Raw genomic sequence first — 24,419 nt, forward strand, 5'->3', positions numbered from 1 at the left:
GTGGCCCCACCTCTAGGGGGCCCCCATTGGACAGTTGCCCTGATTGGCAGCTCATGATGCTTTCCCATTGGCTGCCAGCAAAAGGGGGTCGGGACAGGGTGGGTTAAGATCCTGAGGCTGGTACCCACCCACCCACCTGAGGATGCTGTTACCAGGGGCAACCTCCAACCTCTGACGTTAGCTGGGGAGCAGGGAGGCTGGAGATGGCGACTTGGCATGGTAACCCGGGCAACGTGCCCGGCAACTTGGTATGGTAACCCAGGCAACGTGCCCAGCAACTTGGCATGGTAACCTGGGCAACGTGCCCGGCAACTTGCATGGTAACCTGGACAACTCACCTGGGCAGCTTGGTACTGCAACCTGGGCAATTTGGCATGGTAACCTGAACCACCAGGCCTGGCACCAGGCAACCTGGGCACCTTGGTGACCTAACCTGGTAACATGGGCCTCTTTGTAACCCGAGCAACCTGGCCTGCTAGCAATCTGAGAGCCCACTGGGCAGCCTGGCAGGGACGTGGCATCCGGACTCGCTCATGCCTTCAATCCCGCGCCTCTGAGGAGGAAAGAGGTCGTGGCTTGAACTGGTGCTTGGCGGGGAGCTGCCTGACTGAGGATAAGCTGGCAGGGGGTGATGGATTCGACCAGGGGCCAGGGCGGGGCGCCGTTGACAGACCGATCTGTCGGGACGGCTGGCAGAGCCCTGTACCTTTTTGCTCTCGCCCATGACTGCACCAGCCACAGCATGACGGGGCCCTTTGTAATAGGGCTCAGGCCGGGCTATGTACAGTGTGGCTGTCTTAAGCAGGCAGTGAGTCAGGACTCCTGGGTTCGTCTCCCAGCTTTGGAAGGGCAGTGGGGTCTTGTGGCTAGAACAGGGAGTGGGGGCTGGGCACAGACGCAGGAAGTAAGGGTGTGCAGCACCCCCAGGTTCTACATGGGGAGCAGGCTGCCGGCCCTGCATCTGGGGCTCCACAGCCGCCCCAGCAGCATCCCCAGTCTCGGCCCCCTTGCCCCTGTCCGTGTTCCCCCTTCCCGGAGCCACTGCTCTGATCCTGGTCCCAGCTACAGGGGTGGGGTGAGGTAAAAACAGAGCTTTCAGCACCCCCACCAGGACTCCTGGATTCTACTCTCAGCTGTGGGCTTGGGGTCCAGTGGTTAGGCAGGTGGGCTGGGAGTCAGGACTCCTGGATTCCATGCCCAGCTCTTGGAAGGGCGTGTGGGCCTAGTGATTCGAGCAGGGGGAACTGAGAGCCAGGATTTCTGGGTTCTGCTCCAAGCTGGGGAGTGGGGTCTAGTGGTTAGAGCAAGGAGGCTGGGAGCCAGGACTCCGTGGTGCTAACAGCCAGGGGCTCTGGGCCGGCATTAGGGGCTGTGCTGAGCCCACAGGAGAGAAGGTAACAGGCGGTGAATACAACAAGCTGAGTGCTTTCCTCCCTCAAGGCATAACAGTCTCACGGGGACGCCTGCTGAACTGCGAACCACTCCACCAGGCAGCCCCACCTGTCCCAACCTGCCAGCTGAACTGTGGCCAGGCTGCTCGGGGCCCCGACCGAACCAGTTCCTCTACGCGCTGGGTGTGCCGAGGTTATTCAGTTCACAGCTCACCGGAGTCGCTTTATGCCTTAAGCCCTGACCCTGCACCTGCCCCAGAGAATGGGGCACGAGGAGGGGCGTGGACACTGGCACCTGCTCAGGAGACCGTCAGTTCAGCTGCTATTGAATAACAGTTTGATGTGGGTTGTAGCTTCATGGTTAGGATCATGCAATGCGCAATGCACTGTATACACAAATTCAGTCTCACCCCTCCCCTGGGAGAGGAATGCTATTCAATGCACTGTGGTAGCTGGCAGGGTGAGGCGTGGACCAGCACCCCATGGGGTTAGGCCCTGGACTTTTTGTATTGGTATTACCTGTACTGTGGTAGCATCTAGGCACCTCAGTCCAGAGCCAGGCCCCCCCTTGTGCCAGGTGCTGTATGAACTTGGAACACAAAAGATGGACACTGCCCCGCAGAGCTGACAGGCCGAGTAATAAATACAATCCCCATTTTACTGATGGGGAAACCGAGGCAGGCAAGCAATCACTGCGTGTTGCAATAGCACCTCAAGCCCAGGTTCCATTGTGCTAGGCCCAGCACAAACCCCCAGTAAGAGACAGCTCCGGCCCTGAAGGGCTTCCAGCCTCAGTCGACAGACAGTGGGAGAGGAAACAGATGCAGAGAGCAGTGATTTGAAGCAAGTCCCCCAGCAGGGGGGCAGCAGAGACAGAAACAGACCCCACATCTTCTGGGTCCTAGTCTGCCACCCTAGCCACTAGGTCAGGGGTTCTCAAACTGGGGGTCGTGACCCCTCAGGAGGTGGCAAGGTTATTACATGGGGGGACACCAGCAGTCAGCCTCCACCCCCAACTCCGCTTTGCCTCCAGCATTTATAACGGTGTTAAATATATTTTTTAAAGTGTTTTTAATTTATAAGTGGGGTCGAGCTCAGAGGCTTGCTGTGTGAAAGGGGTCCCCAGTACAAAAGCTTGAGAACCACTGACCTAGGCCATGCTGCATCTGGGGAGAGACAGGACCATCTCCCCCTCCCTCACCCTTACCTCTGGCATTATACCTGCTCGTTATCTAGCACCTTCCCCCCACCTCCAATGAGGAATGTGTTTTCCAGACCTCCCTCCCCAGGGCCTCACTTAACCACCAGTGAAATGCTGCCATCTCTGAGGTGGAACCTGAGGACCGTTCTGCACCAGGTATCCCACACCGAATAGCCCATCCCCCGTTCAGACCAGGATGCCAAGAAGGACAGAGAGGCAGTTGACACCGTAACAAGTGAGTCTGGAACCAGAGTAAGAGCTCAGGACGCTGGGGTCAGATTCTGATCTCAGTTAACACCAGCTGAAACCTGGTGCAAGTCCTTCGATGGATTTACAGATGAGGGGTGTTTACATTTCGGTCCATTTATTTTTCCATTGACCCTTCTGCGACTAAACATCCCACTGATTAAATCCCAGTTTGGATGATTCTGCATCCCTAAAATTTTCCCCTTTGGACACCAACCTGGAACTCAGCAAAAACTGGGTTGAAATCCTTGCTCCTTCTGAGTAAGCTTGGGAAAATCACTGCAGCACTATGCCTCAGTTTCCCCACCTGTGCATAGGGAGGGTAGCATTGGCCTACCTCGTGAAGCTAAATATATTAAAGAATGCAAGGTGCTTAGACAAACAGGCCCATCCAAGCACCACAGTAAGGCCGGTTAAGCTGTTGCATGCTGTTAAAAACAGCCGCTGCATTCCACCCCAGAGGCAGCTGCATTGCAATGACCTAAACTGCCAGTGCTTCAGGGGAGAGGGGGGAAGGCACGAATTATGAAAACAGTGACAGCTCCTAGAAAGGGAGTTGGCAGGGAGCATACGTTTAGCTGGAACGCAGCGCAGGGGCGGAAAAGAGACGCATCTGAGCTCTGGTGACATGTTATTATAGAACTTTATTATCGTTTCTATTGAGCTTTAGAAAACACGGTGGGCGTCAGTGAGAGAGACAGCTGGTACATTCCACGGCAAACCCCCAACAGCCCGGGCAACCCTCCTGCCTTCGAAAATGCCACCACCGAGCAGGGCAGCCCCGGATTTGCATATGCCCCAGCTAGGCAGCGGCATCACCTGATGCCCTTGGGGGCAGGGGGCACTTGATGCCCATCAGATGCCTCCCTGGCTTGGGTGGTCTGCAGGGATCGAACCCAGCACCTCGGGACCTAAAAAAGCACAAGCCTCTACCACAGCAGCCTAAAAAAATCGCTATACGTGACCTAGCCACTAGAGGAAGACAGAGAGCCAGGTGGGCTGCCATGTGTCTGCCACAGCCAAAAGCTTTTCCACCTGCCCCCGCCCGGCCTCTCTAGGGCCTGGGCGGAGAAACTGCATGCAGGGAAGGAACTGGCCTGGTTGGCTCCCATTCAGCTGAGCAAATTCGAGCCAGAGAGGGAGCCGGAATCTGAGCTGATGGGAAATTAAAATCTGCCGGCGCGTGGGGAGGGGTAAATAGCTCCACTGGTTGCTGCATTTGGCTTCGTTTCTGCCCCCTTCCGCCGAAGCTGGGAGATCCTTGGCGCCCGAAGAGGGATCAATGAAGCATGGATCACATGGCAGCAAACATACCTCGAAATCGGAAGCCATTTTATGCCCCCCCACATCCCCTCAAGCGACCCGGAGGAGAGCCGGCGAAGGTGGGGGATGGAGAACAGGGTTGGAAATCCAAAAGCAAAGAGAAGGGCAGGTCGCAGTTGGCGTGGAGAGGCCCAGGTCGCAGCACGGAGCCCGGAGAGGCCAGGGCACGCTCCGGGCTGTCGGTCCAGGCTGGCACGCAGGCTCTTAGGAGTACATGGTGAGCTGCAGCCACTGCGGGGCAGAGCGGAAGAGTGGTCAGTTAGAGAGCGAAATACAGACCGCCCAGGCGGCAGGCGGGCTCGCAGCACCCAGCGGCGGGACAGGATTGGCCCCTGTTTTTGAAGTGGGGTGACCATGCCCCATGGACCTCAATGGGGTGGGAGTGCGGGGCTGGGGGAGGGGCCATTCCCCATGGACCTCAATGGGGTGGGGAAGCGGGGCTGGGGGGAGGGGCCATTCCCCATGGACCCCAATAGGATACTCCAGCTTTGCTGGGGCTGCGGCCACTCCTCACGCTGCTGGGAAGGTCCCCCCTCCCACCCCCCGAGGAGGGGCCTGCAGAAGCCGGGCTGGACCTGCTAACCCAGGGGTTCCTGGCCAGCCCTGCGTGTGTGTGTATGGGGGGCGAGGAGGGAGGGGAAAGAGAGAGGCAGGAACCACTTCAGGGTCCCTTGCTAGAGAGCAGGAAAGAAAAGGCCGGAGGGGGCGGCCAGCCTCCCGCCTCGCTCACCTCCTGGATGTTCACCCGGATCTGCCCGTCCCCATCCTTATCCAGAGACTTGAAGGCACCTGTAGGAGGAGAGAGGAGAGGAGGAAGGGTGGCCTCATGGTTAATACACTGGGTCAGGACTCAGGAGATCTTGGTTATCTGTGAGCCATGGGGGTGGGGGGGGGTGATAATCCTGCCTCTCTCTCCCTCCCCCCTTGTCTACCTCGGCTGTCTAAATCTGGGGCAGGGACCGTCTCTCAGCATGTGCCTGCAGCACCTGGCACAACAGGAACCACCCCGATCTCTATCCTCTGCTCATGGAGATAGAACCCAGGAGTCCTGGCTCCCAGCACGCCCCCCCAACCCCTGCTCTAACCATTAGCCCCCACTTCTCTGCAAGAGCTGGGGATAGAACCCAGGAATCCTGACCTCCATCCCTGTGCTCTGATCACTAACACCCCGCCCTCCACACAAATGCCAGTGACCCACCCCCTTGAAGTCATAACCCACAGGTGCAGAACCAGGGAGTTCCCCTGAAGTGGTTAGGATTAACCCCTCGATTTCTCGCTGCAGCGCCCAGTCATTGACAGAAATCCATTTCACCCGAGGCCACGGCAGAGGGGTTGGGATGAGAGAGAAACCAGCTCAGCTGGCATCGTCCCCCATTGCGGTTGTTTTTTTGTATTATTTCTTGCATTCGCATAATGGGCCAGGCGTTGTACATTTTTATTGCTATTAGGTGTATTACGGTAGCACCTAGGAGCCCATGTCAAGGACCAGGCCCCCACTGTGCCAGGTGCTGTACACGCATGGAGAAAAACCCAGGTGGGATAGAACCAGCTCACACTAGAGAAGGGGTTGGGGGAAGTGGTCAGAGGGGGGCAGAGGACTCCAGAACCCTCCCCCTCATCCCGCAGGCCACTTACGAAACATGGCATCCAGGCGAACCAGGCAGCTGATGAAGTTGTCGAAGTCCATGTGGCTGTTCTCGTCCGAGTACCTGCGCACGATCATCTGGTACAGCTGCTCGTTCAGCCGGAAGCCTGGGAGGAGGGTGGGGAGAGACAGTCACTCCCCATCCACCTGAGACAGCCCTTGTGGGTCCCCACCCACCCACCGCCAATCCCACCCCTCAGCGGCTCCTTACCCGCTGCCTCGAAGGCGCCTGGCAGCTCGCTGCTCCCAATGGTGCCGGATCGGTCCGTGTCGTACTGTTTGTAGACACACTGGGGGGTCGGGGGGGACAAGTTGGTTACGCGATAAGAGAGTCTCCCCCCGCAGCACAAACACACAGCCGCAGATTGAGCCTGGGCACAGAGGGGGACCACAGGCAGAGAGACGGCAGATATGGGCGAGGGGGGAAGGGACAGTAGCCGAGATTCCTCCCCCCACCCCAGCCCCCGCCAAGAACGGCAGGGGGGGGGAAGGAAATAAGAAACCACCATCCCACCACTCAAGTGGCACATGGGGGGCAGGAGGGATAGGAGAGAGATGTCCCCCCCACCATTAAAATGGCAGCCCTCCCTAGAACGCTGGGTGATGGACGGAGTGTCGGGGGGGGGACGGGACATCACAGGCAACGCAGCTCCTTAACCCTGCCTCCAAGGAGGGGACTGTTTGGATCCCAGCTGTCCCTATCCCCATCCGAGATTCACAGCTGCCCCCCTGCCGGACACCCCCGGTACCTCTGGCAGGTAGGCAGGGGAGCGGCGCTTGGAATTCTGGGTACCCAGAAGGCAACGCAGCAGCAAGTGTGCCCCCCCCCCCCCCAAGGCTGAAAGTGACACATGTCAATTCCAGCCGGGAAGGCTCCTTGGAGTCCAGTGCTCTCAAGAAGGACCCCCCCCAGGCTGGGAACCCCAAAGTCTCTCGTTCCCCCTCCTGTCTCCATGCCCAAAGGCGGGGTACAGTTGGGTCTCAGCTACACGTGATAGCCGCCCCCCTCCCCCCACCACTCTACCTGCCACTTCTTGATGTTCCCCCACAAATACTTGAACTCCTCGAAGCCCAGCTTCCCGGTCGTGTCGCTCTGACGCGCTCGAGGTCAAGGAACAAAGATGTCGGCCAAAGCCACCCGGGGCCCCGCCAAGCTGCAGGGAGGGGATCCGGCAGCACAGGGGCCTTCAACATGGGTGGAAACAGCCCCCCCGAGACTCTCACCTGTGCAGGGGATCTCCCCAGACAGCGTGGAGCTGGGTGTACAGGCCCCAGCACAGGGGGCGGATCGCGGGTGTGGCCAGAGCACACTGCCCTGTGGCTATTCCCTGCCCCAGGGCCCATAGGGGGTGGATTGGGGGCATGGCCAGAGCGCACTGCCCTGTGGCTATTCCCTGCCCCAGGGCCCATAGGGGGTGGATCGGGGGCATGGCCAGAGCGCACTGCCCTGTGGCTATTCCCTGCCCCAGGGCCCATAGCGGGTGAAGTGTGAGTTAGGGCAGCCCAGAGACTGATAGCAGGGGCTGGGCAGGGCCTAGAGTATAGGGAGAGCAAAGGGGGCTTAAAGCCCCCACCGCCCATCCCTGCCCCAGGCACAGGGGGAGCGGGAACTGTGAATCAGGCCCTGATATCTTTAAAGGCTCCTGGGCTCAGATGTCAGTTTGGGAAGAGGATACATCCATGACGGCCACCATGCTGCGACAGGTGTCAATCCCGAACCCGTCCGTCTTCAGGTCGGGATCTGGAAGGCAAGAGAGCAGGTTCGGGCAATTTCAGATGACGCGGGAGTCGTAAATACGACAGGGCTCCAGGCCCCGGAGCTCTGCACGGCATCGATGCTACTGCCCCTGGGGTGCGGAGTCCAGTGCCAGGAGTCTCAGTGCCATGGAGATACCAGAAGTTCAGCATCGTCCCCCATTGGTCAGAGAGGGCAGCCGGTTAGCTCAGCCACCAGATATGGGCTGGATGGAGGAAGCTCTGGCCTGCGTTATACAGGTCAGGCCAGATGATCACAAAAGTCCCTTAACACCGATGAATCTAGGAAACTAAAGCATGGACAGCAGCTCGCTGGAGGTCACACCCCAAGCCAGCCAGGAAAGGAACCCAGGAGTCCTGGCGTTCCCTAGGTCCCCTGTAGCCTCAGGAGGGACAGTTACCGAGCACCACAGGACAGGCAGCCCAGAGCTTTTAACCATTCTGTAAATTAATCATTCGACGCAGGGTTTGATTTAAACGGACCGCAGCCCCACTTACGTCTGGTCACCACCTTGTTGAGAATGTTCATCAGCTCGGAGGCGCTCACTTCCATATCCTGCCGCAAAGCAGAGAGAGAAGGGGGACATCACACCGGGCTGGAGTAACGCTCACCCTGGCTGGTCTCTCTGGAGCACCTCGACCCGCAGGGAGCCACCTCTTGGCTGCTTCTGGATGGAGGCAGCTGTCTCCTTGGACCCATTCCTCACCCCATAACTAGGGCCCTACCAAATTCATGGTCCATTTTGGTCAATTTCACAGTCAGAGGATTTAAAAATTGTAAATTTCATTACTGCAGCTATTTCAATCTGAAATTTCACGGTGCTGTAATTGTAGGAGTCCTGACCCAAAAAGGAAGAAAGAGAGAGAGAGAGCAGCTGCTCAGCTCTGAAGGCAGCACAGAAGTAAGGGTGACACCACCATACACTTCAAAAATAACCTTGTGATCCCCCTGCAACTCCCTTTTGGGTCAGAAGCCAATTTGAGAAACGCTGGCCTCCCCCGTGACATCTGTATAGTATAGGGTAAAAGCACACAAAAGCCCAGATTTCACGGGAGCAGACGAGATTTCACGGTCCGTGATTTGTTTTCCATGTCCGTGAATTTGGCAGGGCTCTACCCACAACCCACTAGAGTCCCATGCTGCAAATGATTCTGGGCAGGGCTATCTACAGAGAGGAAAGGTCACAAGGCACCCAGAGGCCTTTGCTTCTGTGGCCTGATTTGCAAAGCAGTTGTGAATTGGCTGGGGATCAGGCCCAAGGAGTCTCAGATTCGGAGCCCCCTAAAATAAAAAGCAGAGGGCCTCGGTGAAAATTTTGGCCCAGGGTGATGCCCTCAGGGCTAAGCCAGGGACCCTTTCTGATGGACGCAAAGAGAGAGGACGGCAAAATACTTACATCTCCGGCCAGCTGCGTGAAGAGGCGCCGAAACTGGCGTATTTCCTCGCTCTCATTAGCTTCCACGTTGGAGAAGTGGCTCCGAGGAGGCTGGGGGTGGAGGGGTAGAAAGAAACGAAAAGTTACAAAATATAAATAACCAGGGTGGTTTAAATGTAGATCCATGCCTCTACACTGACCCAAAGGATCACCCCCCGGCAGGTGCAGATTCCTTAGCAAAAAACATTTAAGCATCTGTAATGGAGACCTCGTCCAAGAGGAGGGGATATCTGGGAACCCAGCTCTTGTTTGGATAGACAAGGAAAGCCGGAGAGACTTTCAGCTCATTGCAAGGTGGGTTTGGATATTTTATAAGCAGATTGGGGTAGATCGTTAGCAGAAAGTGTTTTCTCCCAAGAGTGCCCTGAATTAAATAGGGCTGGATGTTGACAACCCCCAAAGGGCCAGATATTCAGATGGCGTAAATCAGGAACAAGACAGGCTTCCCGGTGGGGTAAATGGGCGTCACATCCCCAGCTGGTGTAAATGGGCATCACTCCACTGGCGTCAGTGAGGCCAGATCCTCAGCCCGGGCACACCAGCATTACTCCACTGACTTCAAGATGACTTCAAGAGGAGACTCTGGCTGAAGGAGAGACAATCCCAATTAACAAAAGCCACGTTCCCCTCCTTTTCCAGTCAGTGAGATTTTCTTTGCAGGGCACGATCCAGTTCTCCAGCCATCCACAGTGTCCTCCAGGACAAACAGGAAAAGGAGACTTGAATTTCTTATGTACGACATGCCACCTTGGGCTGTCTTTGTGCTCCATAAACAAGCAGCCAACCAAGCCAAACCGCAGAGCACTCACTCGTGGGCAGACGCCTGCATTCACGCAGCTTACCCCCACCAAGACAACGGGGCTCCGTGCCAGAGAACCTTCTCCCACATGCCTGGCTACAAACTCAGCACGCCCAGGGCCCATGTTAATGTCTGACAGGAGTCGTTAGAACCAGCGCAGGCAGGGTGAGAACAGGAGAGCTATCATCAGGACTTACCGGTGGCTCCGGATTATACTGAGCTGCTGCTTCACTGTGACACGGAGGGGGAAAGAAAGAGGAAACAATTACGAAGGGTCTTTTACAGACACACAAGTCCATCTGGTAAAGTTCTTATATATTTGCATTATGGAGCACCAGCCAAGATCAGGGCCCCGTCGGGCCAGGCGCTGCCCAGACCCCGACCGAGACCAGAGCCTGTCGGGCCGGGCGCGGCCCAGACCCCAACCGAGACCAGAGCCCGTTGGGCCGGGCGCGGCCTAGACCCCGACCACGATCAGGGCCCCCGCCGCGCTGGGCTGTTGTCAAGTGAAACGATGCACGTGAAAGGTGTAACAGGAGCCACCTTTTAGTTGTGTGTCTGTACAGCGCCTGGCACCAGGGGGTCTTGGCCCACTCCTGGGGTTCCTAGGGTGCTACCATAATACATGTAAGAGCACCCCCCACTATACAGAGGGGGAAACTGAGGCACAGAGCCACATCCAGGCTCTCACAGAGACAACAGGAGAGCTAGGAACAGAACTTAGGGTTCCTATCTCCCAGTCCAGTCTTCTAGCCACTAGACCACACCACCTCCCCTACACACAATACATGGCATAATAAACTGCAGAACCACTTCCTAATTTAGAGGTAGATCCCTGTATAAACAGCTGCCAAACCCCCACCCAGAGGCAGGTGCATTTCAGTGCTGGGTGAGGGATCCCTGTATACGCAGCTGCCACACCCCACCCCCAGAGGCAGCTGCATTTCAGTGCCGGGTGAGGGATCCCTGCATATATGGTTTGCCAGGCGCTTGAGATCTTCTGTATGGAAAGCACTGGGGGAATATCAGTGAAGAGAGAAGAACCCAGCATCAGAGGAAGAACCGAGGCAGGGACAGGGGAAACGGCGACTCTCCCCTGCACTCATCTAAGGGCACAGGCAAGGTTTTCCTATGCCTCTAGCTAGTTCCCCCTATGTGGGCAAACCAGTCTGACGGAAAACCAAAGCAAGGCGGAGCCGCCCAGCCAGCCCTAATCCCCAGCCCTCCCCCCACAATCAACAGGCCAGGGCACCGCATTCAAAGCAACATCTCCTAGCCAGGGAGAATCCACTACCCCCAAGAGGCCACGGGATTCTGGGGTTCAAGCCTGACCAGTAAGGGCATGGGTCACCGCCTGCCCTGTAACTCTGAGTGCCTTCTATGCCCTGGCTTTACCCAGCCTGCAGGCTGAAACTAGGACCCCTCCAGCCCCAAAATCGCCCTGGAGGGACCAGTCCCTCTTACTGGGCCCCCACCGAGAAAGTAACAGGTCCTCTGCCTCTCCTCCATCCCATCAAGCAGACACTCGACAGAGCTCAATCAGCGGCTGGTGATTTGGAGATGAAAGCCAAGCCAGTTGATTCACAAAGGCCCGTGGGTCAAGTGATACCAAGTAACAGGGAGAAAGGCCGAGACGGGAAGGGAAAACGAGCATCTCAGAGACTTGCACCTGAACGAGCAAGACACAGTCTTTGTTCAAGACACCTCCACTCGTCCAGTCTCCTGTCCAGCTTTTCCAGGCCAGGCTCTATGACAAAGATCAAAATGCTCAGGTCCTTTGTCTCAGCCTGCCAGCACCTCGCCCAGCCAGGGTAAACCCCCAAGCACCACACGCTCCTCTGGTGCCCCAGCGCCAACACATCCCAGAAAGATCTGGGATACGTTCCCAGAGAGTAGTTATCAGTGATTCACAGTCGTGCTGGAAGGGCATAATGAGTGGGTCCCGCAGGGATCAGTCCTGGGTCTGGTTCTGTTCAATATCTTCATCAGTGATTTAGATAACGGCAGGGCGAGGACACCTATAAAGTTTGCAGGTGATACCAAGCTGGGAGGGGTTGCAAGTGCTTCGGAGGAGACGGTTAAGATCCAGAATGATCTGGACAAACTGGAGAGATGCTCTGAAGTAAATAGGATGAAATTCAACAAGGACAAATGCAAAGTGCTCCACTTAGGAAGCACTGATCAGTTGCACACAACGGAAAATGATGGCACAGGAAGGAGTACTGTGGAAAGGGGTCTGGGGGTCAGACCCAGAGCGGACCAAAGAAAGCAAAGATCATTCTGGGCTGTATTAGCAGGCGTGTTGCAAGCAAGACACGAGAAGTCATTCTTCCGCTCTACTCTGCGCTGAGTAGGCCTCTGCTGGAGGATTGTGTCCAGTTCTGGGAGCCGCATTTTGGAAAGGATGTGGAGAAACTGGGGCAAGCCCAGAGGAGAGCGTGAACACACATGCAACCAATAAACGGGCCCCTACGGCAAACCACAATATCGGCAGGGACACAGCCAGCCTCTTTAGGAGCTGCCTAGGGAGCCTTTCACCCGCAGGTTCACCGGTTCGAATCGGGCCTGGCTGGAAATTGTTACACTCCCCACCACAGATGGCTGTATGGTGGCCCCTGCCTGTAATGAATTCAGAAGATCTCAGTCCAGTTCCTAGCAAGATCTATGCCCCTGGCACATAATCCACTACCCTACCCAGCCACTCAGCAGCCACCAGGGCTGACCTCTCCTCTCCTCTCCTCCTCTAAAGCGGGTCCCTCCGGGTCGGGGCAGGGCACAGCAGCTGGGGAGGAGAGACTGACCCAGCCGCTGGCCTGCTGGGTGACTTTGGGCATGTCACCCACTGGGACTCAGTTTCCCTATCTGTAAAATGGGGATCGTGACATGTAAAAGGTTGTTATAAAGAGGATGGTGATTCTTCACATCCATTGGAGGCAAGGACAAGAAGGAATTGGCTTAACTGGCGGGAAGGGAGATTTAGGTGAGGTATTAGGAAAAACTTTCTAACTCTCAGGGGAGTTCAGCTCTGGAACAGGCGATCAAGGGAGGTTGTGGGATCCCCACTGCTGGAGGTTTTTAAGAACAGGCTGGAAAAACCCCTCTCGGGCATGGTCTAGGTTTACCTGGCCCTGCCTCAGTGCGGGGGATGGGGGGAAAAGGTGTGGACTAGGCGATCTCTCAAGTTCCCTTCCAGTTCGACATCTCTGTGATTCTGCCCTCCCTAATGCAGCGCTTTGAGAGCTACAGATGAAAAACGCTAGACAAGGGCGAAGTATTATTATTCCTATGCAACTCCGCATGCTGCGCCCGCCCTGCAGAGCCAGCCATTCAAGCCAGCACCTTCGCCCAGCAAACAGAACAATATCAATTAAGGAGCTTGTCTGCAGTTTCTTCTCCCACTATTGGAGATGGGCACAATCAAACTCATCCAGCCGTCCTTGATCCAAAGGCACTCCGCCCCTGCCCCCACCGCGCAATCTGATCTGAGAAAAGAACTCAGGAGTCCTAGTGCCCGGACCCCTGCTCTCGAGCTGTTCAAAGTCTCCAAGGAGGAAAAGGTGAGGTAATGAGCCTTCCTTCTTCTGTCTGATCTACTGAAAAGGCAAAGGCTGTCTCTTAAAGTGTGTCTGGGCAGTGCCCCGGTCTCAGTCACCATGTGTCTGGGCAGTGCCAGGCCTAATGGGACCCTGATCTCTGTCACTGTGTGTCTGGGCAGCACCCGGCCTGACGAGGCCCCGGTCTCGGTCACTATGTGTCTGGGCAGTGCCAGGCCCAATGGGACCCCAATCTCTGTTACTGTGTGTCTGGGCAGTGCCCAGTGCGACGGGGCCCCGATCTCGGTCACTGTGTGTCTGGGCAGCGCCCGGCACGACAGTGCCCTGATCTCGGTCCCTGTGTGTCTGGGCAGCGCCCAGCTTGACGGGGCCTCAGACTTGATCATGGAGCCCTGATATTAACGCAATACCAATAACGACGACGATGACGAGGCTACGTACAAACCTGATGGCATTGATCACTCCTCCAATGATGCCCATGGCTCCGCCGGCGCCTCCTCCACCTCCAGCCCGTCCTCCTCCTCCACCGCCACTCAGGAATCCTCCGATCACATTCCCAATGTTCCCCCCGAAGCCCCCGCCTCCGCCGCCTCCTCCCCCTAGGAAGTTCTTGACCAGGAACATTGGAGCAGTTTCCTAGCCAGAGGAAGACCTGCGAAAAGATGGGCTGGAAAGAAAACAGACAAAGGGCTGGTCAGTTTCACTCCCCCTCAATCCACCGGCTGGTCAGTTTCACTCCCCCTCAACCCACTGGTGGTTCTGCAATGGCCTTGGTCCACAAAGCGCGGCCACCCCTTTCCCCCTGGGGAGACGACGTCTCTCAGGCAGGTTTTCAGCACAGTCCCTTTGCTCAGGAGTAACTGCCCCCTCCGCCCCACACACGGTGTTTGCTCAGGATACCTCACAGCAGAAGCTGCTCATAGGTGGGCAAGCAGGATGCCCTGGGAAGCGACTGGCACGAGTGGCTGGTTAGTTAGGCACACTCCCAGACAATGTCAGGGCCCGAACCTGCAAGAGACTGAGCACTCTCTAGCTCCTGGAGGGGAAGGGCCCCAGCACCTGGCAGGATCTGGATCAGGTGTTGCCAAAACAGGGAATCAAACTGGAGAGTAACCCCTGGAATCTGGTGCCATGTTTTTGAAGATAGACAGCGTGCTGGGAGGGGAGCAGGGTCTAGTAGTTAGAGGGGAGGGGGCTGGGAGCCAGGACGGCTGGGTTCTAATCTCAGCTCTGGAAGGGGATTGGGGGGAGCTGGAGGCCAGGCTACTCATATTCTATTCCAAGTTGTGGGAGGGGAGCAGGGACTAGTGGTTAGAGAGCAGAGAGGACAGGGGCTAGGAGGCAGGACTCCTGGGTTCTAACCCCAGCTCTGGAAGGCAAGCACAGGGGCTGGGAGCCAGGACTCTCACGTTCCATTCCCAGCTCTGGGAGTGGTGTCTAGTGCTTAGAGCAGCAGAGCGGGGAGGCAGGACTCCTGGGTTCTAGCCCCAGCTCTGAAAACACTTCAAAGTCCCCAACTTTGAGAAACACCTTTCCACTGTCAGGCTGACACAGACAACGCCTGAGACGCAATGAACCCCAGCCATCCCACCGGACAGAAACAAAACAAGCAAGAAAGAGGGGAAATTAATAAAAACCAGCAAAATAAAACCCCAAATCCCTACCCCAGGCAGGACTTTTTCCCCCTAAAAAGGGAGACATGGCAGAGATTCTATGAAATCCACAGGGGATTTTGCTAGTGGAAAAAGCCCAGATACAATGATGATGGGTAACAATACAAATGACAGAACTCTGGAATCTCTCTCGCTGTACATCTGTTCTGAGCTCTGGGAGAGGAACGCAGTCAGCTCAGAGAGGACTAATGTGTGGGTCGTGGGGTGGGGTCAGGACTCCTGGGTTCTATCCCCAGTTCTGGCAGTGGGATATAGTTTAACACAGAGCCCTGTAACCTGACCCGAACCTGACAGGACCAGCTACAAGTGTTGGGTCTGCGTCAGGTGGAAAACTGTGCCCCTCACTCCACACGGCGCCAACAGCAGGCAGTAGATGGCCGGGCCAGGACACGCAGCCGCTGCTGTGCCAACCCCACAGGCAGGAGGTGCCGGTGGCACGGCCACAGGTTTGGACAGAAGGGTTGGGTCAGAAAATGACTCGATCGGCTCAGGTTTGGGTCTGGGACGGACCTAAAAATTAAGCACAAGCAGCCCCTAGTCAAGAAGTTGGATTGGGAGAGACCAGCAGTCAGGCTTCCCAGCTCTGCCACTAACTTCCTGTGTGATCTCAGGCCAGTCACAACCTCTTCCGTGCCTTGGTTTTCCCTGCTGGGAAAACACCTGCCATAAACGCCTGGCGGGAACATCAGGGTTCATTTAAAATCTGGCCGGTGCTGCTGAGGGACATAAAAGAACTTTGTCTCGTGAGCGACTGTTTTCCTTCTTCTCTTTTCAGCGGGCAAAATCGCCAGCCAGTTTCAGCAGACCGGGTAGCTGTTTGGATGAGTTAATGTTGCACGCCTGTAATCCTAGCTCCTTGGGAGGCTGAGGCTGGTGGATCGCTTGAGCTCAGGAGTTCTGGGCTGCAGTGGGCTATGCCGATCGGGTGATCCCTGGGAAGCTTCAGGTCACCAGGTTGCCTAAGGAGGGGTGAACCGGGCGCTGCAGGAATAGCAGCGCCCAGACGATGCAAATCAGAAAACACTGGGGCATTGTCTATGCCTACGGGGCATTTATAAGCGGGGGGGGAGGAGAGAAAGGTGATTGGGCTAAACTGGCCCCATCTCAGTTGCCACAAAATGCATCTGCTGACTTGCCCCAGGGCAGTCGGGGAGAACAAGCCAGAGTCTATCCCGCTTTACTCGGGAGATGCAGGATCCCCAGCCCAGCTGAGCTGCGTCCCCAGCAAAGGCCCAGCTGAGTCCCGTGGCTTGATTTGCAAACCGATTTGACTGGGCCTCAGTAGGGTCTCTGCCAAGACAGCTTCAGCACGCGACACCCCGAGGCCAGTCTAGCTTACAGGACAAGTAGGGTACGACAGTAAAAGTTTTATGGACTCAGCTATCCACCTTTCTCTCTGTTTAATTGAGTGTGGTGGGGGAATGAAACAGGAGTCCTATCTCCCAGCGCTCCTCTGCTCTAACCACCAGACCCCACTCCCCTCCCAGAGTTGGGAACACAACCCAGGAGTCCTGGCTGCCAGCCTTGGTGTTCTAACCACTAAACCCCACTCCCCTTCCACCTGTAAAGAGAACCCAGGAGTCCTGGCTCCCAGCCCCCCTGCTCTAACCACTAAACCCCACTGTCCTCCCTTCCCACAATTGGGAACAGAACCCAGGGGTCCTGCCTCCCAGCCTTGCTGTTCTAACCACTAAACCCCACTCCCCTTCCACCTGTAAAGAGAACCCAGCCCCCCCGCTCTCACCACCATACCCCACTGCCTGCCCTCTGCACCTGAGACCCTTGAACAGAACCCAGGAGCTATGAGGCCTCGCCTCGTCCTCCAGGCCACGCAAAAGCGAGTAGAGCGCCCCAGAGCCGGAACTGCAGCAGCCCAGGGGGCAGGAAAGCTGGGTGCGGGTGTCAGCTGGGGAAAGGAGCAGATGCTAGAGCCGCGGGAGGCCTCTGGGCACCAGGCCAGAAGCCTGGGGGAAGAGTGAGACAATGGGGCGTTGTCTCCATGGGAGCAGCCAGGGTGCGAGGCCAAGCCGGGTCCATAGGCTCCAGCCAGCTGGGGGGACAGGCCAGGGGTGGAGGGCAGCGACCCAGCACCGGCCTGCAAGAAGCCTTGTTAGGCCCAGGGCTGTGCAAGCCACTCGCCACCCCGTCTGCTGGAGGGGGGGTTAATGGGGGACATGAGCCAAAGGGAAGAGATCCTCTCCCCGCTGGGTCAGAGGAGACACGAACACACATGGTCCCTGTGGGGGAGAGGTATCCACGTTCCCCAGTGGGGAAAATCCAGCGGGGTGGCGGGAGAAGGGGAAGAGAGAATCTAGTCTCCCCTAGAACAGGGGTTCCCAACCAGGGGTACGCATACCCCTGGGGTTATGCAGAGGTCTTCCCAGGGGTCCATCCACTCCGCCTCGTTTTACAACAGGCTGCATAAAAAGCACTAGCAAGGTCAGAACAAACTAGAATCTCATACAGCCAAGGACTCGCATAGACTGCTCTACAGACGACCCACCGAAACGGAAGTACAACATTGATATTCCAACGGATTTCTTTTGAGAAGGCTCCGGTCAAAATGAGAAAGTCAGCCATTCGTCGGGGCTAGCGTGCTGGGACACGTTGGCCTTCTGAGGTCTGCTTTGGCTAGCAAGTCAGTCTGAAGCGAGGTGCAATTTAGGGGCGCGCAAGACTTGCGAAAGGGGGACAATCATCTGGACAGGTAGAGAGCCGCTGCCCTCGAGATCCCAGGAGAGGAATCCAAAGAAAGCAGAAAGTTGGAGGTGCAGAGGGGTGAAGTGGGAGGGAGGTAGACGAGCCCAGCAGACGAGAGAAAGATCCCCAGCGTAGGAGTGGAGGGCAGATTTCAAGGGATCTAATGGGGCAAAGGGGTTACCAGATAGGGATTTAGACTCCTGCTGTGGAGGGAGGAACCCATAGGGACACATCTCCAGGGAAGGGAGAAGGATAGAGAGGATGGAGGAGGGAAAGAATTTGAGCCCCATGGGGATCCAATGTGTGAAGAGCTGAAATCTCCAGGGAAGAAAAGAGGGGATCCTGAGGGAGGGGATCAGAGACCCCCAAGGGGAAGGGCAGGGATCTAGTGTGGGGGGATCCAAAAGGGAATCCTGCGGCAGAAAAGGGAGGGGATCCAGTGTGCATGAGGGCAGGAGGGGATCCCCCAGGGAAGGGAGGGGATCCCATGTACATGGGGAATCACAAGGGCATCCTCCGTGGAAAAAGGGGAGGGGATCCAAAGCACATGGGGAATCTCCAGGAAAGAAATCTCCGATGCACAGGGATCAGAAGGGGGATCCCCATAGGAAGGGAGGTGATCCAGTGTGCAGAAAGCAGGAGGCAATCCCAGGGGGGAAGGGGAGGCGATCCAGTGCTCAGGGAGCAGAAGGGGATCCTGGAAGAAGGGAGGGGATCCAGTGCATAGTGATCAGGAGAGGATCCCAGGAAAGAGGGATCCAGAGTGTGGGGGGATTCCAGGGGGATGGGGAGGGGATCCAGTGCTCAGAGAGCAGAAGGGATCCTGGGGGGAGGGAGGGAATCCCCAGGGGTTGGGAGGGAGATCAGAAGGCAATTCCCAGAGGAAAGGGAGGGAATCCCAGGGGGGCAGGAGGGGATTCCCCAGGGGAAGAGAGGGGATCAGAAGGCGATTCCTGGGGGCCAGGGAGGGAATCCAGGGGGGTAGAGGGGATCCCCAGGGGAAGGGAGGGGATTCAGTGCATGGGGATCAGAAGGGGAGGGGATCCAGAGGGCGGGGGGATCCAGTGCACGGGGATCAGAAGGCGATCCCAGAGGAAAGGGAGGGGATCAGAAGGCGATTCCCGGGGGAAAGGGAGGGGATCCAGTGCACGGGGATCAGAAGGGGATCCCAGAGGAAAGAGAGGAGATCAGAAGGCAATTCCCGGGAGCCAGGGAGGGAATCCAGGGGGCCAGAGGGGATCTCCAGGGAAGGGACGGGATTCAGTGCATGGGGATCAGAAGGGGAGGGGATCCAGAGGGCGGGGGATCCAGTGCACGGGGATCAGAAGGCGATCCCAGGGGAAAGGGAGGGGATCCAGTGCACGGAGATCAGAAGGGGATCCCAGGGGAAAGAGAGGAGATCAGAAGGCAATTCCCGGGAGCCAGGGAGGGAATCCAGGGGGCCAGAGGGGATCCCCAGGGAAGGGACGGGATTCAGTGCATGGGGATCAGAAGGGGAGGGATCCGGTGCACAGGAATCAGAAGGCGATCCCAGCGGAAAGGGGGGGGATCAGAAGGCGATTCCCGGGGTAAAGGGAGGGGATCCAGTGCACGGAGATCAGAAGGCGATTCCTGGGGGAAAGGAAGGGAATCAGGAGGCGATTCCCGGGGGAAGGGAGGGGATCCGGTTCACGAGCGGCCCACAGCCCCGGGGATCTGGGGCAGCGGAAGCCAGGGAGAGGAGGGCAGGCCGTGGGGCGGCAGTGGAGGGATCCGCTGGGGGAAGGAGCCGGGGACCCAGCGGAGCCGCGGTGGCGCCCCGGGTGCCCCCCAGCCCTACCTGCGGGAGGCGATGCGGGGCTCCGAGCTCTGCCTGCAGCGGGCCTGTGTCAGCGGCCGGGATGGGACTGCGGGACCCACCACGCCCGAGCGAGTCACTGCGGCGGGGCGGGCCCTAGAGCCGCAGCTACAGGCGCCTCCCTGATCCACCGGGGCCCTAGTGCCGCCCACATGGCGAGATGGAACCCAGGAGTCCTGGCTCCCAGCACCCTGCCCCCCTGCTCTACCCACTAGACCCCACTCTCCTCCCAGGGCTGGGGGAAGAACCCAGGAGTCCTGACTCCCAGCCCCCTGCTCTAACCACTAGACCCCACTCTCCTCCAAGGGCTGGGGGAAGAACCCAGGAGTCCTGGCTCCCAGCCCCCTGCTCTACCCACTAGACCCCACTCTCCTCCCAGGGCTGGGGGAAGAACCCAGGAGTCCTGGCTCCCAGCCCCCTGCTCTAACCACTAGACCCCACTCTCCTCCCAGGGCTGGGGGAAGAACCCAGGAGTCCTCGCTTAATTCAGTGTAACTATTGTTAGGGTGGATAGATGCCCAAAGCTAAACGTACCCCATGCAGGGCTCCAACCCACAACCCAGAGAAAGTCCCACCTGCCCCCACAGCAGAATTAGCCACTCTGGGTGGGGTAACTCCCTGCAGGCAGCTCTCCCGTTAGCCTGAGCAGGATCTTAGAGCCAGCCATCACAAGTCTGCTCCAGGGACTCTTTCTTAGATGGTGGGCTTAGTGTTGGGGGAGGGGGACTCAGAACTTCGGGGTTCTGCTCCCATGAGCAGTGAGATGGGGTTCCAGGGAGTCAGGATGCCTGGGTTCTCCTCCCCGCTTGGGAAGAGGAGTGGGATCTCCTGGTTAGGGCAGGGCAGAGCTGGGAAACAAGATTACTGGGGCCCACTTCTCAGCTCAGGGAGGGAAGTGAAGTCTAATGGTTAGATTATTACTGGTATTAGGGTAACACCTTTGAGCCCCAGTTCTGGACAAGGACATCTCCGACCCTCACCCCCGTGAGGCACTCTGCAGCAGTGCCAGGGGGGTCAGGACTTTGAGGGCTGAGTTAGCTGCAAACTGATCCACGTGTGAGCCATTGAGGCTCTGCATGGGCACAGGCTTGCACAGGATTGAGGCCCTTGGGCGGGAGGGGAGACCCATGACACATGGACAATATTACCCAAGCTCACTGCTTCTGTGCCTGACTGCTCAGCACCGGGGACAGATTCTGATCCTGGAGTGACTCTGAACCACCTCTGGGAATTTGGCTCATCGACGCCAATAGACCGAAGCCGATTTACTCCAGCTGGAGATCTGGCTTCAGAGCTTTTTCCGGCAGCACAAGTGACCCATTTGCTCCTGGACAGGGCTTTCTGCGGTCCTGCATCGTGTTCCTCCCAGCACCCAAACTCAAGAGGTTTTGGGTGCATGGGCAGATTTAGCTACATCCTGTTTCTTTAAGGAAGTTGGATCTCCGCCCCTTACTCTTCTCCTCCTCCCCTCCCCTCTCTGTAGCTGCCGGGAGTTCAGCTATGAGGCAGAGTGGGGAAAAAACTCTGTGTGGTTTCCCCAGGAAAAGGGGCGTGGGGAGGGAAGCTCCCTGCTCTGAATCAGCTGCCTGGAATGTGAGCCTACAGGGTCCCAGCACACCCCTTCCAGGAAGGGTTGATTCAGCCTCTGAAAACATGCGACGATGGGCGAGGAGAGTTGGTTACAATGGGCTGGGCGCCAAATGGTGTAAATTGCTATCAGTGGTTTACACCCGCAGGGGAATCTGGCCCCATTGACTCCAATACAGTTAGGTTAATTTCCACCTCTGGGAATTTGGCTCACCGGCGCCAATAGACCCAAGCCGATTTACTCCAGCTGGAGATCTGGCTTCAGGGCCTTTTCTGGCAGCACAAGTGACCCATTTGCTCCTGGACAGGGCTTTCTGCGGTCCTGCATCATGTTCCTCCTAGATACACAATGAGGTTGAGTTTCCATCACCTCAGGCCCCGCACAGTCGTTGACACCATGGAGAATGAGTGGGAAACGCTACCCAGACCAGAATGGTGTTAGGTGCAAGGGATTGGAGAACCAGGCCCTCCTGAGGATTGTCTAATGATTATTTATTATGCTTTTAGACACCAGATCTCAAAGCACTTTGCAAAGGAGGGCACCAGTATCATTATCCTCATTGTACAGCTGGGGAAACTGAGGCAGAGGCTGGGGAAGGGATTTGTGCACCATCACCTGGAGCCCAGCCCAGGGCAGCTGAGTCTCAGTACCATGCTTTGTCCACTAGACCAGTTGCCTAAGGCCCAAGAGGTGAAATTAGCAAAGGCTTAGGTAGCAGATGCTGCTTTGGGGTGGTTAATACAGGTCATCATGCAGCCTGCATGGGGGGGGGGGGGAGAGACCTGGCGTGTTTCCATTTAGTGCAGGCAGCTTAATTTGTGGTTTTCACGGCAGAGCAGGGCACAAGCTTCCCCCCAGGGTGCCCAGCCCGGGCCTGGGGGCAGTGGCTCTAGGGACCAGTTTATCGGCAATAGGGTGAGGTGGCTCAGTAGGGGGAGCTTCCCCCCTGGCAGTCAGGGGTCGATCCAAAGCTTCAAGGTGGGACTCTATCCCCTGGCCCCTGGATTGGGAAGAGCTAATTTTTCACCCTTCCTTGGCGCGGGTCCTCACCCTCCCAGCCCCTATTATCACAAAGGGGAGAAATTATTTTCTCGCCCCTCCCCGGAGTGGGCACTTTCCCCCCGGTCCCTGCTTCCCGGATTGGCGGGGGAGGGTGTTTCGCCCCTCCCCGGTTTGGCATTTTCCCCCTGGTCCCTGCTTCCTGGATTGGCGGGGGAGGGAGTTTCGCCCCTCCCCGGGTTGGCACTTTCCCCCCGGTCCCTGCTTCCCGATTGGCGGGGGAGGGTGTTTCGCCCCTCCCCGGGGCTGGCACTTGCCCCCGGTCCCTGCTTCCCGGATTGGCGGGGGAGGGTGTTTCGCCCCTCCCCGGGTTGGCACTTTCCCCCCGGTCCCTGCTTCCCGATTGGCGGGGGAGGGTGTTTCGCCCCTCCCCGGGTTGGCACTTTCCCCCCGGTCCCTGCTTCCCGATTGGCGGGGGAGGGTGTTTCGCCCCGCCCCGGGGCCGGCACTTGCCCCCGGCCCCTGCCTGCCGGTCACGTGGCGCGGGGCCCGGAAGAGGATGGCGGCGGCCGCGCGGTGGGGCGGTGGGGGGTTGCGGTCTCTCTCCCTCCTGCTGCTCCTGGCGCTCGGCGGGGCGGGGTCCGAGCCGGGGCGCTGGACCGTGACCTGCAGCAGCGTGAGTCCGCGGCGGCGCGATAGGGGCGGGGCCTGTCGCGACAGAGGCTCCGCCCCCTTTAGCCCCCCCCCCACAGATCGGGGGTCGGATTCTTCTGGGCCCCTATAGGGGGGAGGGGCCGATCCCTATGTATAGGGGAGCGCACAAGAGGGGGTGCCCTGCTCTGATCCCCCATAGAATGGGGGTGGGAGCGCCTGGCCCCTACACACGGGGTCCCCTGCCCTGATCCCCTATATAGTGGGGGAAGGGGAACTTAGCCCCTATAGAATGGGGGTGGGGGCGCCTGGCCCTGGGCCCCTATAGAGGGGAGGGGCCGATCCCTATGTATATGGGAGCGCACAAGAGGGGGTGCCCTGGGCCCCTATAGAATGGGGGTGGGGGCGCCTGGCCCTGGGCCCCTATAGAGAGGCGGGGCCGATCTCTATGTATAGGGGAGCGCACAAGAGGGTGTGCCCTGCCCTGGGCCTCTATAGAATGGAGGTGGGGGCGCCCAGCCCCTACAGACGGGGTCCCCTGCCCTGATTCCCTATACTATGGGGGTAGGGGAACATAGCCCCTATAGAATGGGAGTGGGGGCGCCTGGCCCTGGGCCCCTTTAGAATGAGGGTGGGGGCGCCCAGCCCCTATAGAGTGGGAGAGAGGGCGCCCTGCCCTGATCACCTATAGAATGGAGGTGGGGGCGGCCAGCCCCTACACACGGGGTCCCCTGCCCTGATCCCCTATATAATGGGGGTAGGGGAACTTAGCCCCTATAGAATGGGGGTGGGGGTGCCTGGCCCTGGGCCCCTATAGAATGGGGGCACCCTGTTCTGGGTCCCTATAGGGAGGTGGAGTATAGGGATTGGTGTATCTGGGTGAACGAAGGAGGAGGTGCCCAGCTTGGGGCCCCTCTAGAGTGGGAGGGGGTGCGGGTGCCTGGCCCCTATAGAGAGGTGGGGGCGGGGGCGCCCTGCTCTGAACCTCTATGTTCTTCCATACTAGGGACAGGCCTGGTGTCCCGGGCAGGACTTGGGCTGTCCCACCTGTTCCTTGTTTGCCTTGTTCTTCATAGCAGATGAGCCCTTAGATGAGACATTAGGTCTGTTCTGTTCCTGGGGAACATCAGGAAGGGTGGTGGGTGGCTTCCTCGCTTCACCTGCGGCTGCTGCTGGGGAAAGGGGATCAAAATATCCCGCTGCTGCAATTTTGGGAGCCTGGGTGTAGACAGGAGCCCTGTGCCTGCTGCCGCGTGGTGTGCAGGCCTTGGTTGTTCTAGGGTTTCCAGCATTGGCAGGGGTGGGAAATTTCCTTAGCATGGGCTCAGTCTTTGGATCGGAGCATGTGTACCATGAGATCTGACTTTTTAACGGTGTGCGTGAGAATCTTTTAAGAGAGGTTCTTTCTCCAGCATGTGCGGTAGCTTTATAGATTAAAGGGGTGTTCAAACGCCCTCAAGTTTTAAGCAGTCTGCTTTACAAGTACCTCCCTCTTTGACTTGCTGCAGCTTTCAGTGGCTTGTGATGTCATCATGCCACTGCTTGTCCAGTCGCTGTGAAGTCTCTCGCGTCAGACAAGACCTGATTATTATTTAACGATAACTGTACAGTGGCAATGGCT

General features: G+C 57.7%; 2 protein-coding genes across 2 annotated transcripts in view; one reads left to right on the forward strand and one right to left on the reverse strand.

Annotated features, from left to right (window-relative positions):
- Positions 1-3,462: 3,462 nt before the first annotated feature.
- Positions 3,463-19,651, reverse strand: CAPNS1 (calpain small subunit 1). Its single transcript, XM_030544559.1, has 11 exons — positions 19,543-19,651; positions 13,796-14,017; positions 9,994-10,027; positions 8,959-9,048; positions 8,060-8,117; positions 7,483-7,547; positions 6,831-6,899; positions 6,018-6,096; positions 5,797-5,913; positions 4,892-4,950; positions 3,463-4,392 (listed from the first exon to the last, which is right to left on the reverse strand). Exons 2-11 carry the CDS (start codon positions 13,972-13,974, stop codon positions 4,366-4,368), a joined length of 777 nt encoding a protein of 258 aa, XP_030400419.1. The 5' UTR covers positions 13,975-14,017; positions 19,543-19,651; the 3' UTR covers positions 3,463-4,365.
- Positions 19,652-22,716: 3,065 nt separating this feature from the next.
- LOC115641393 (transmembrane protein 87A-like) overlaps positions 22,717-24,419 on the forward strand; it is a 28,847-nt gene continuing 27,144 nt past the window's right edge. The window contains exon 1 of the mRNA XM_030544517.1: positions 22,717-22,823. The gene's annotated coding sequence lies outside the window, so the exon portion shown is untranslated. The remainder of the gene's footprint in view (positions 22,824-24,419) is intronic.

This window comes from Gopherus evgoodei, unplaced genomic scaffold (genome assembly GCF_007399415.2).
Source record: "Gopherus evgoodei ecotype Sinaloan lineage unplaced genomic scaffold, rGopEvg1_v1.p scaffold_34_arrow_ctg1, whole genome shotgun sequence".
Classification (NCBI taxonomy): domain Eukaryota; kingdom Metazoa; phylum Chordata; order Testudines; family Testudinidae; genus Gopherus; species Gopherus evgoodei.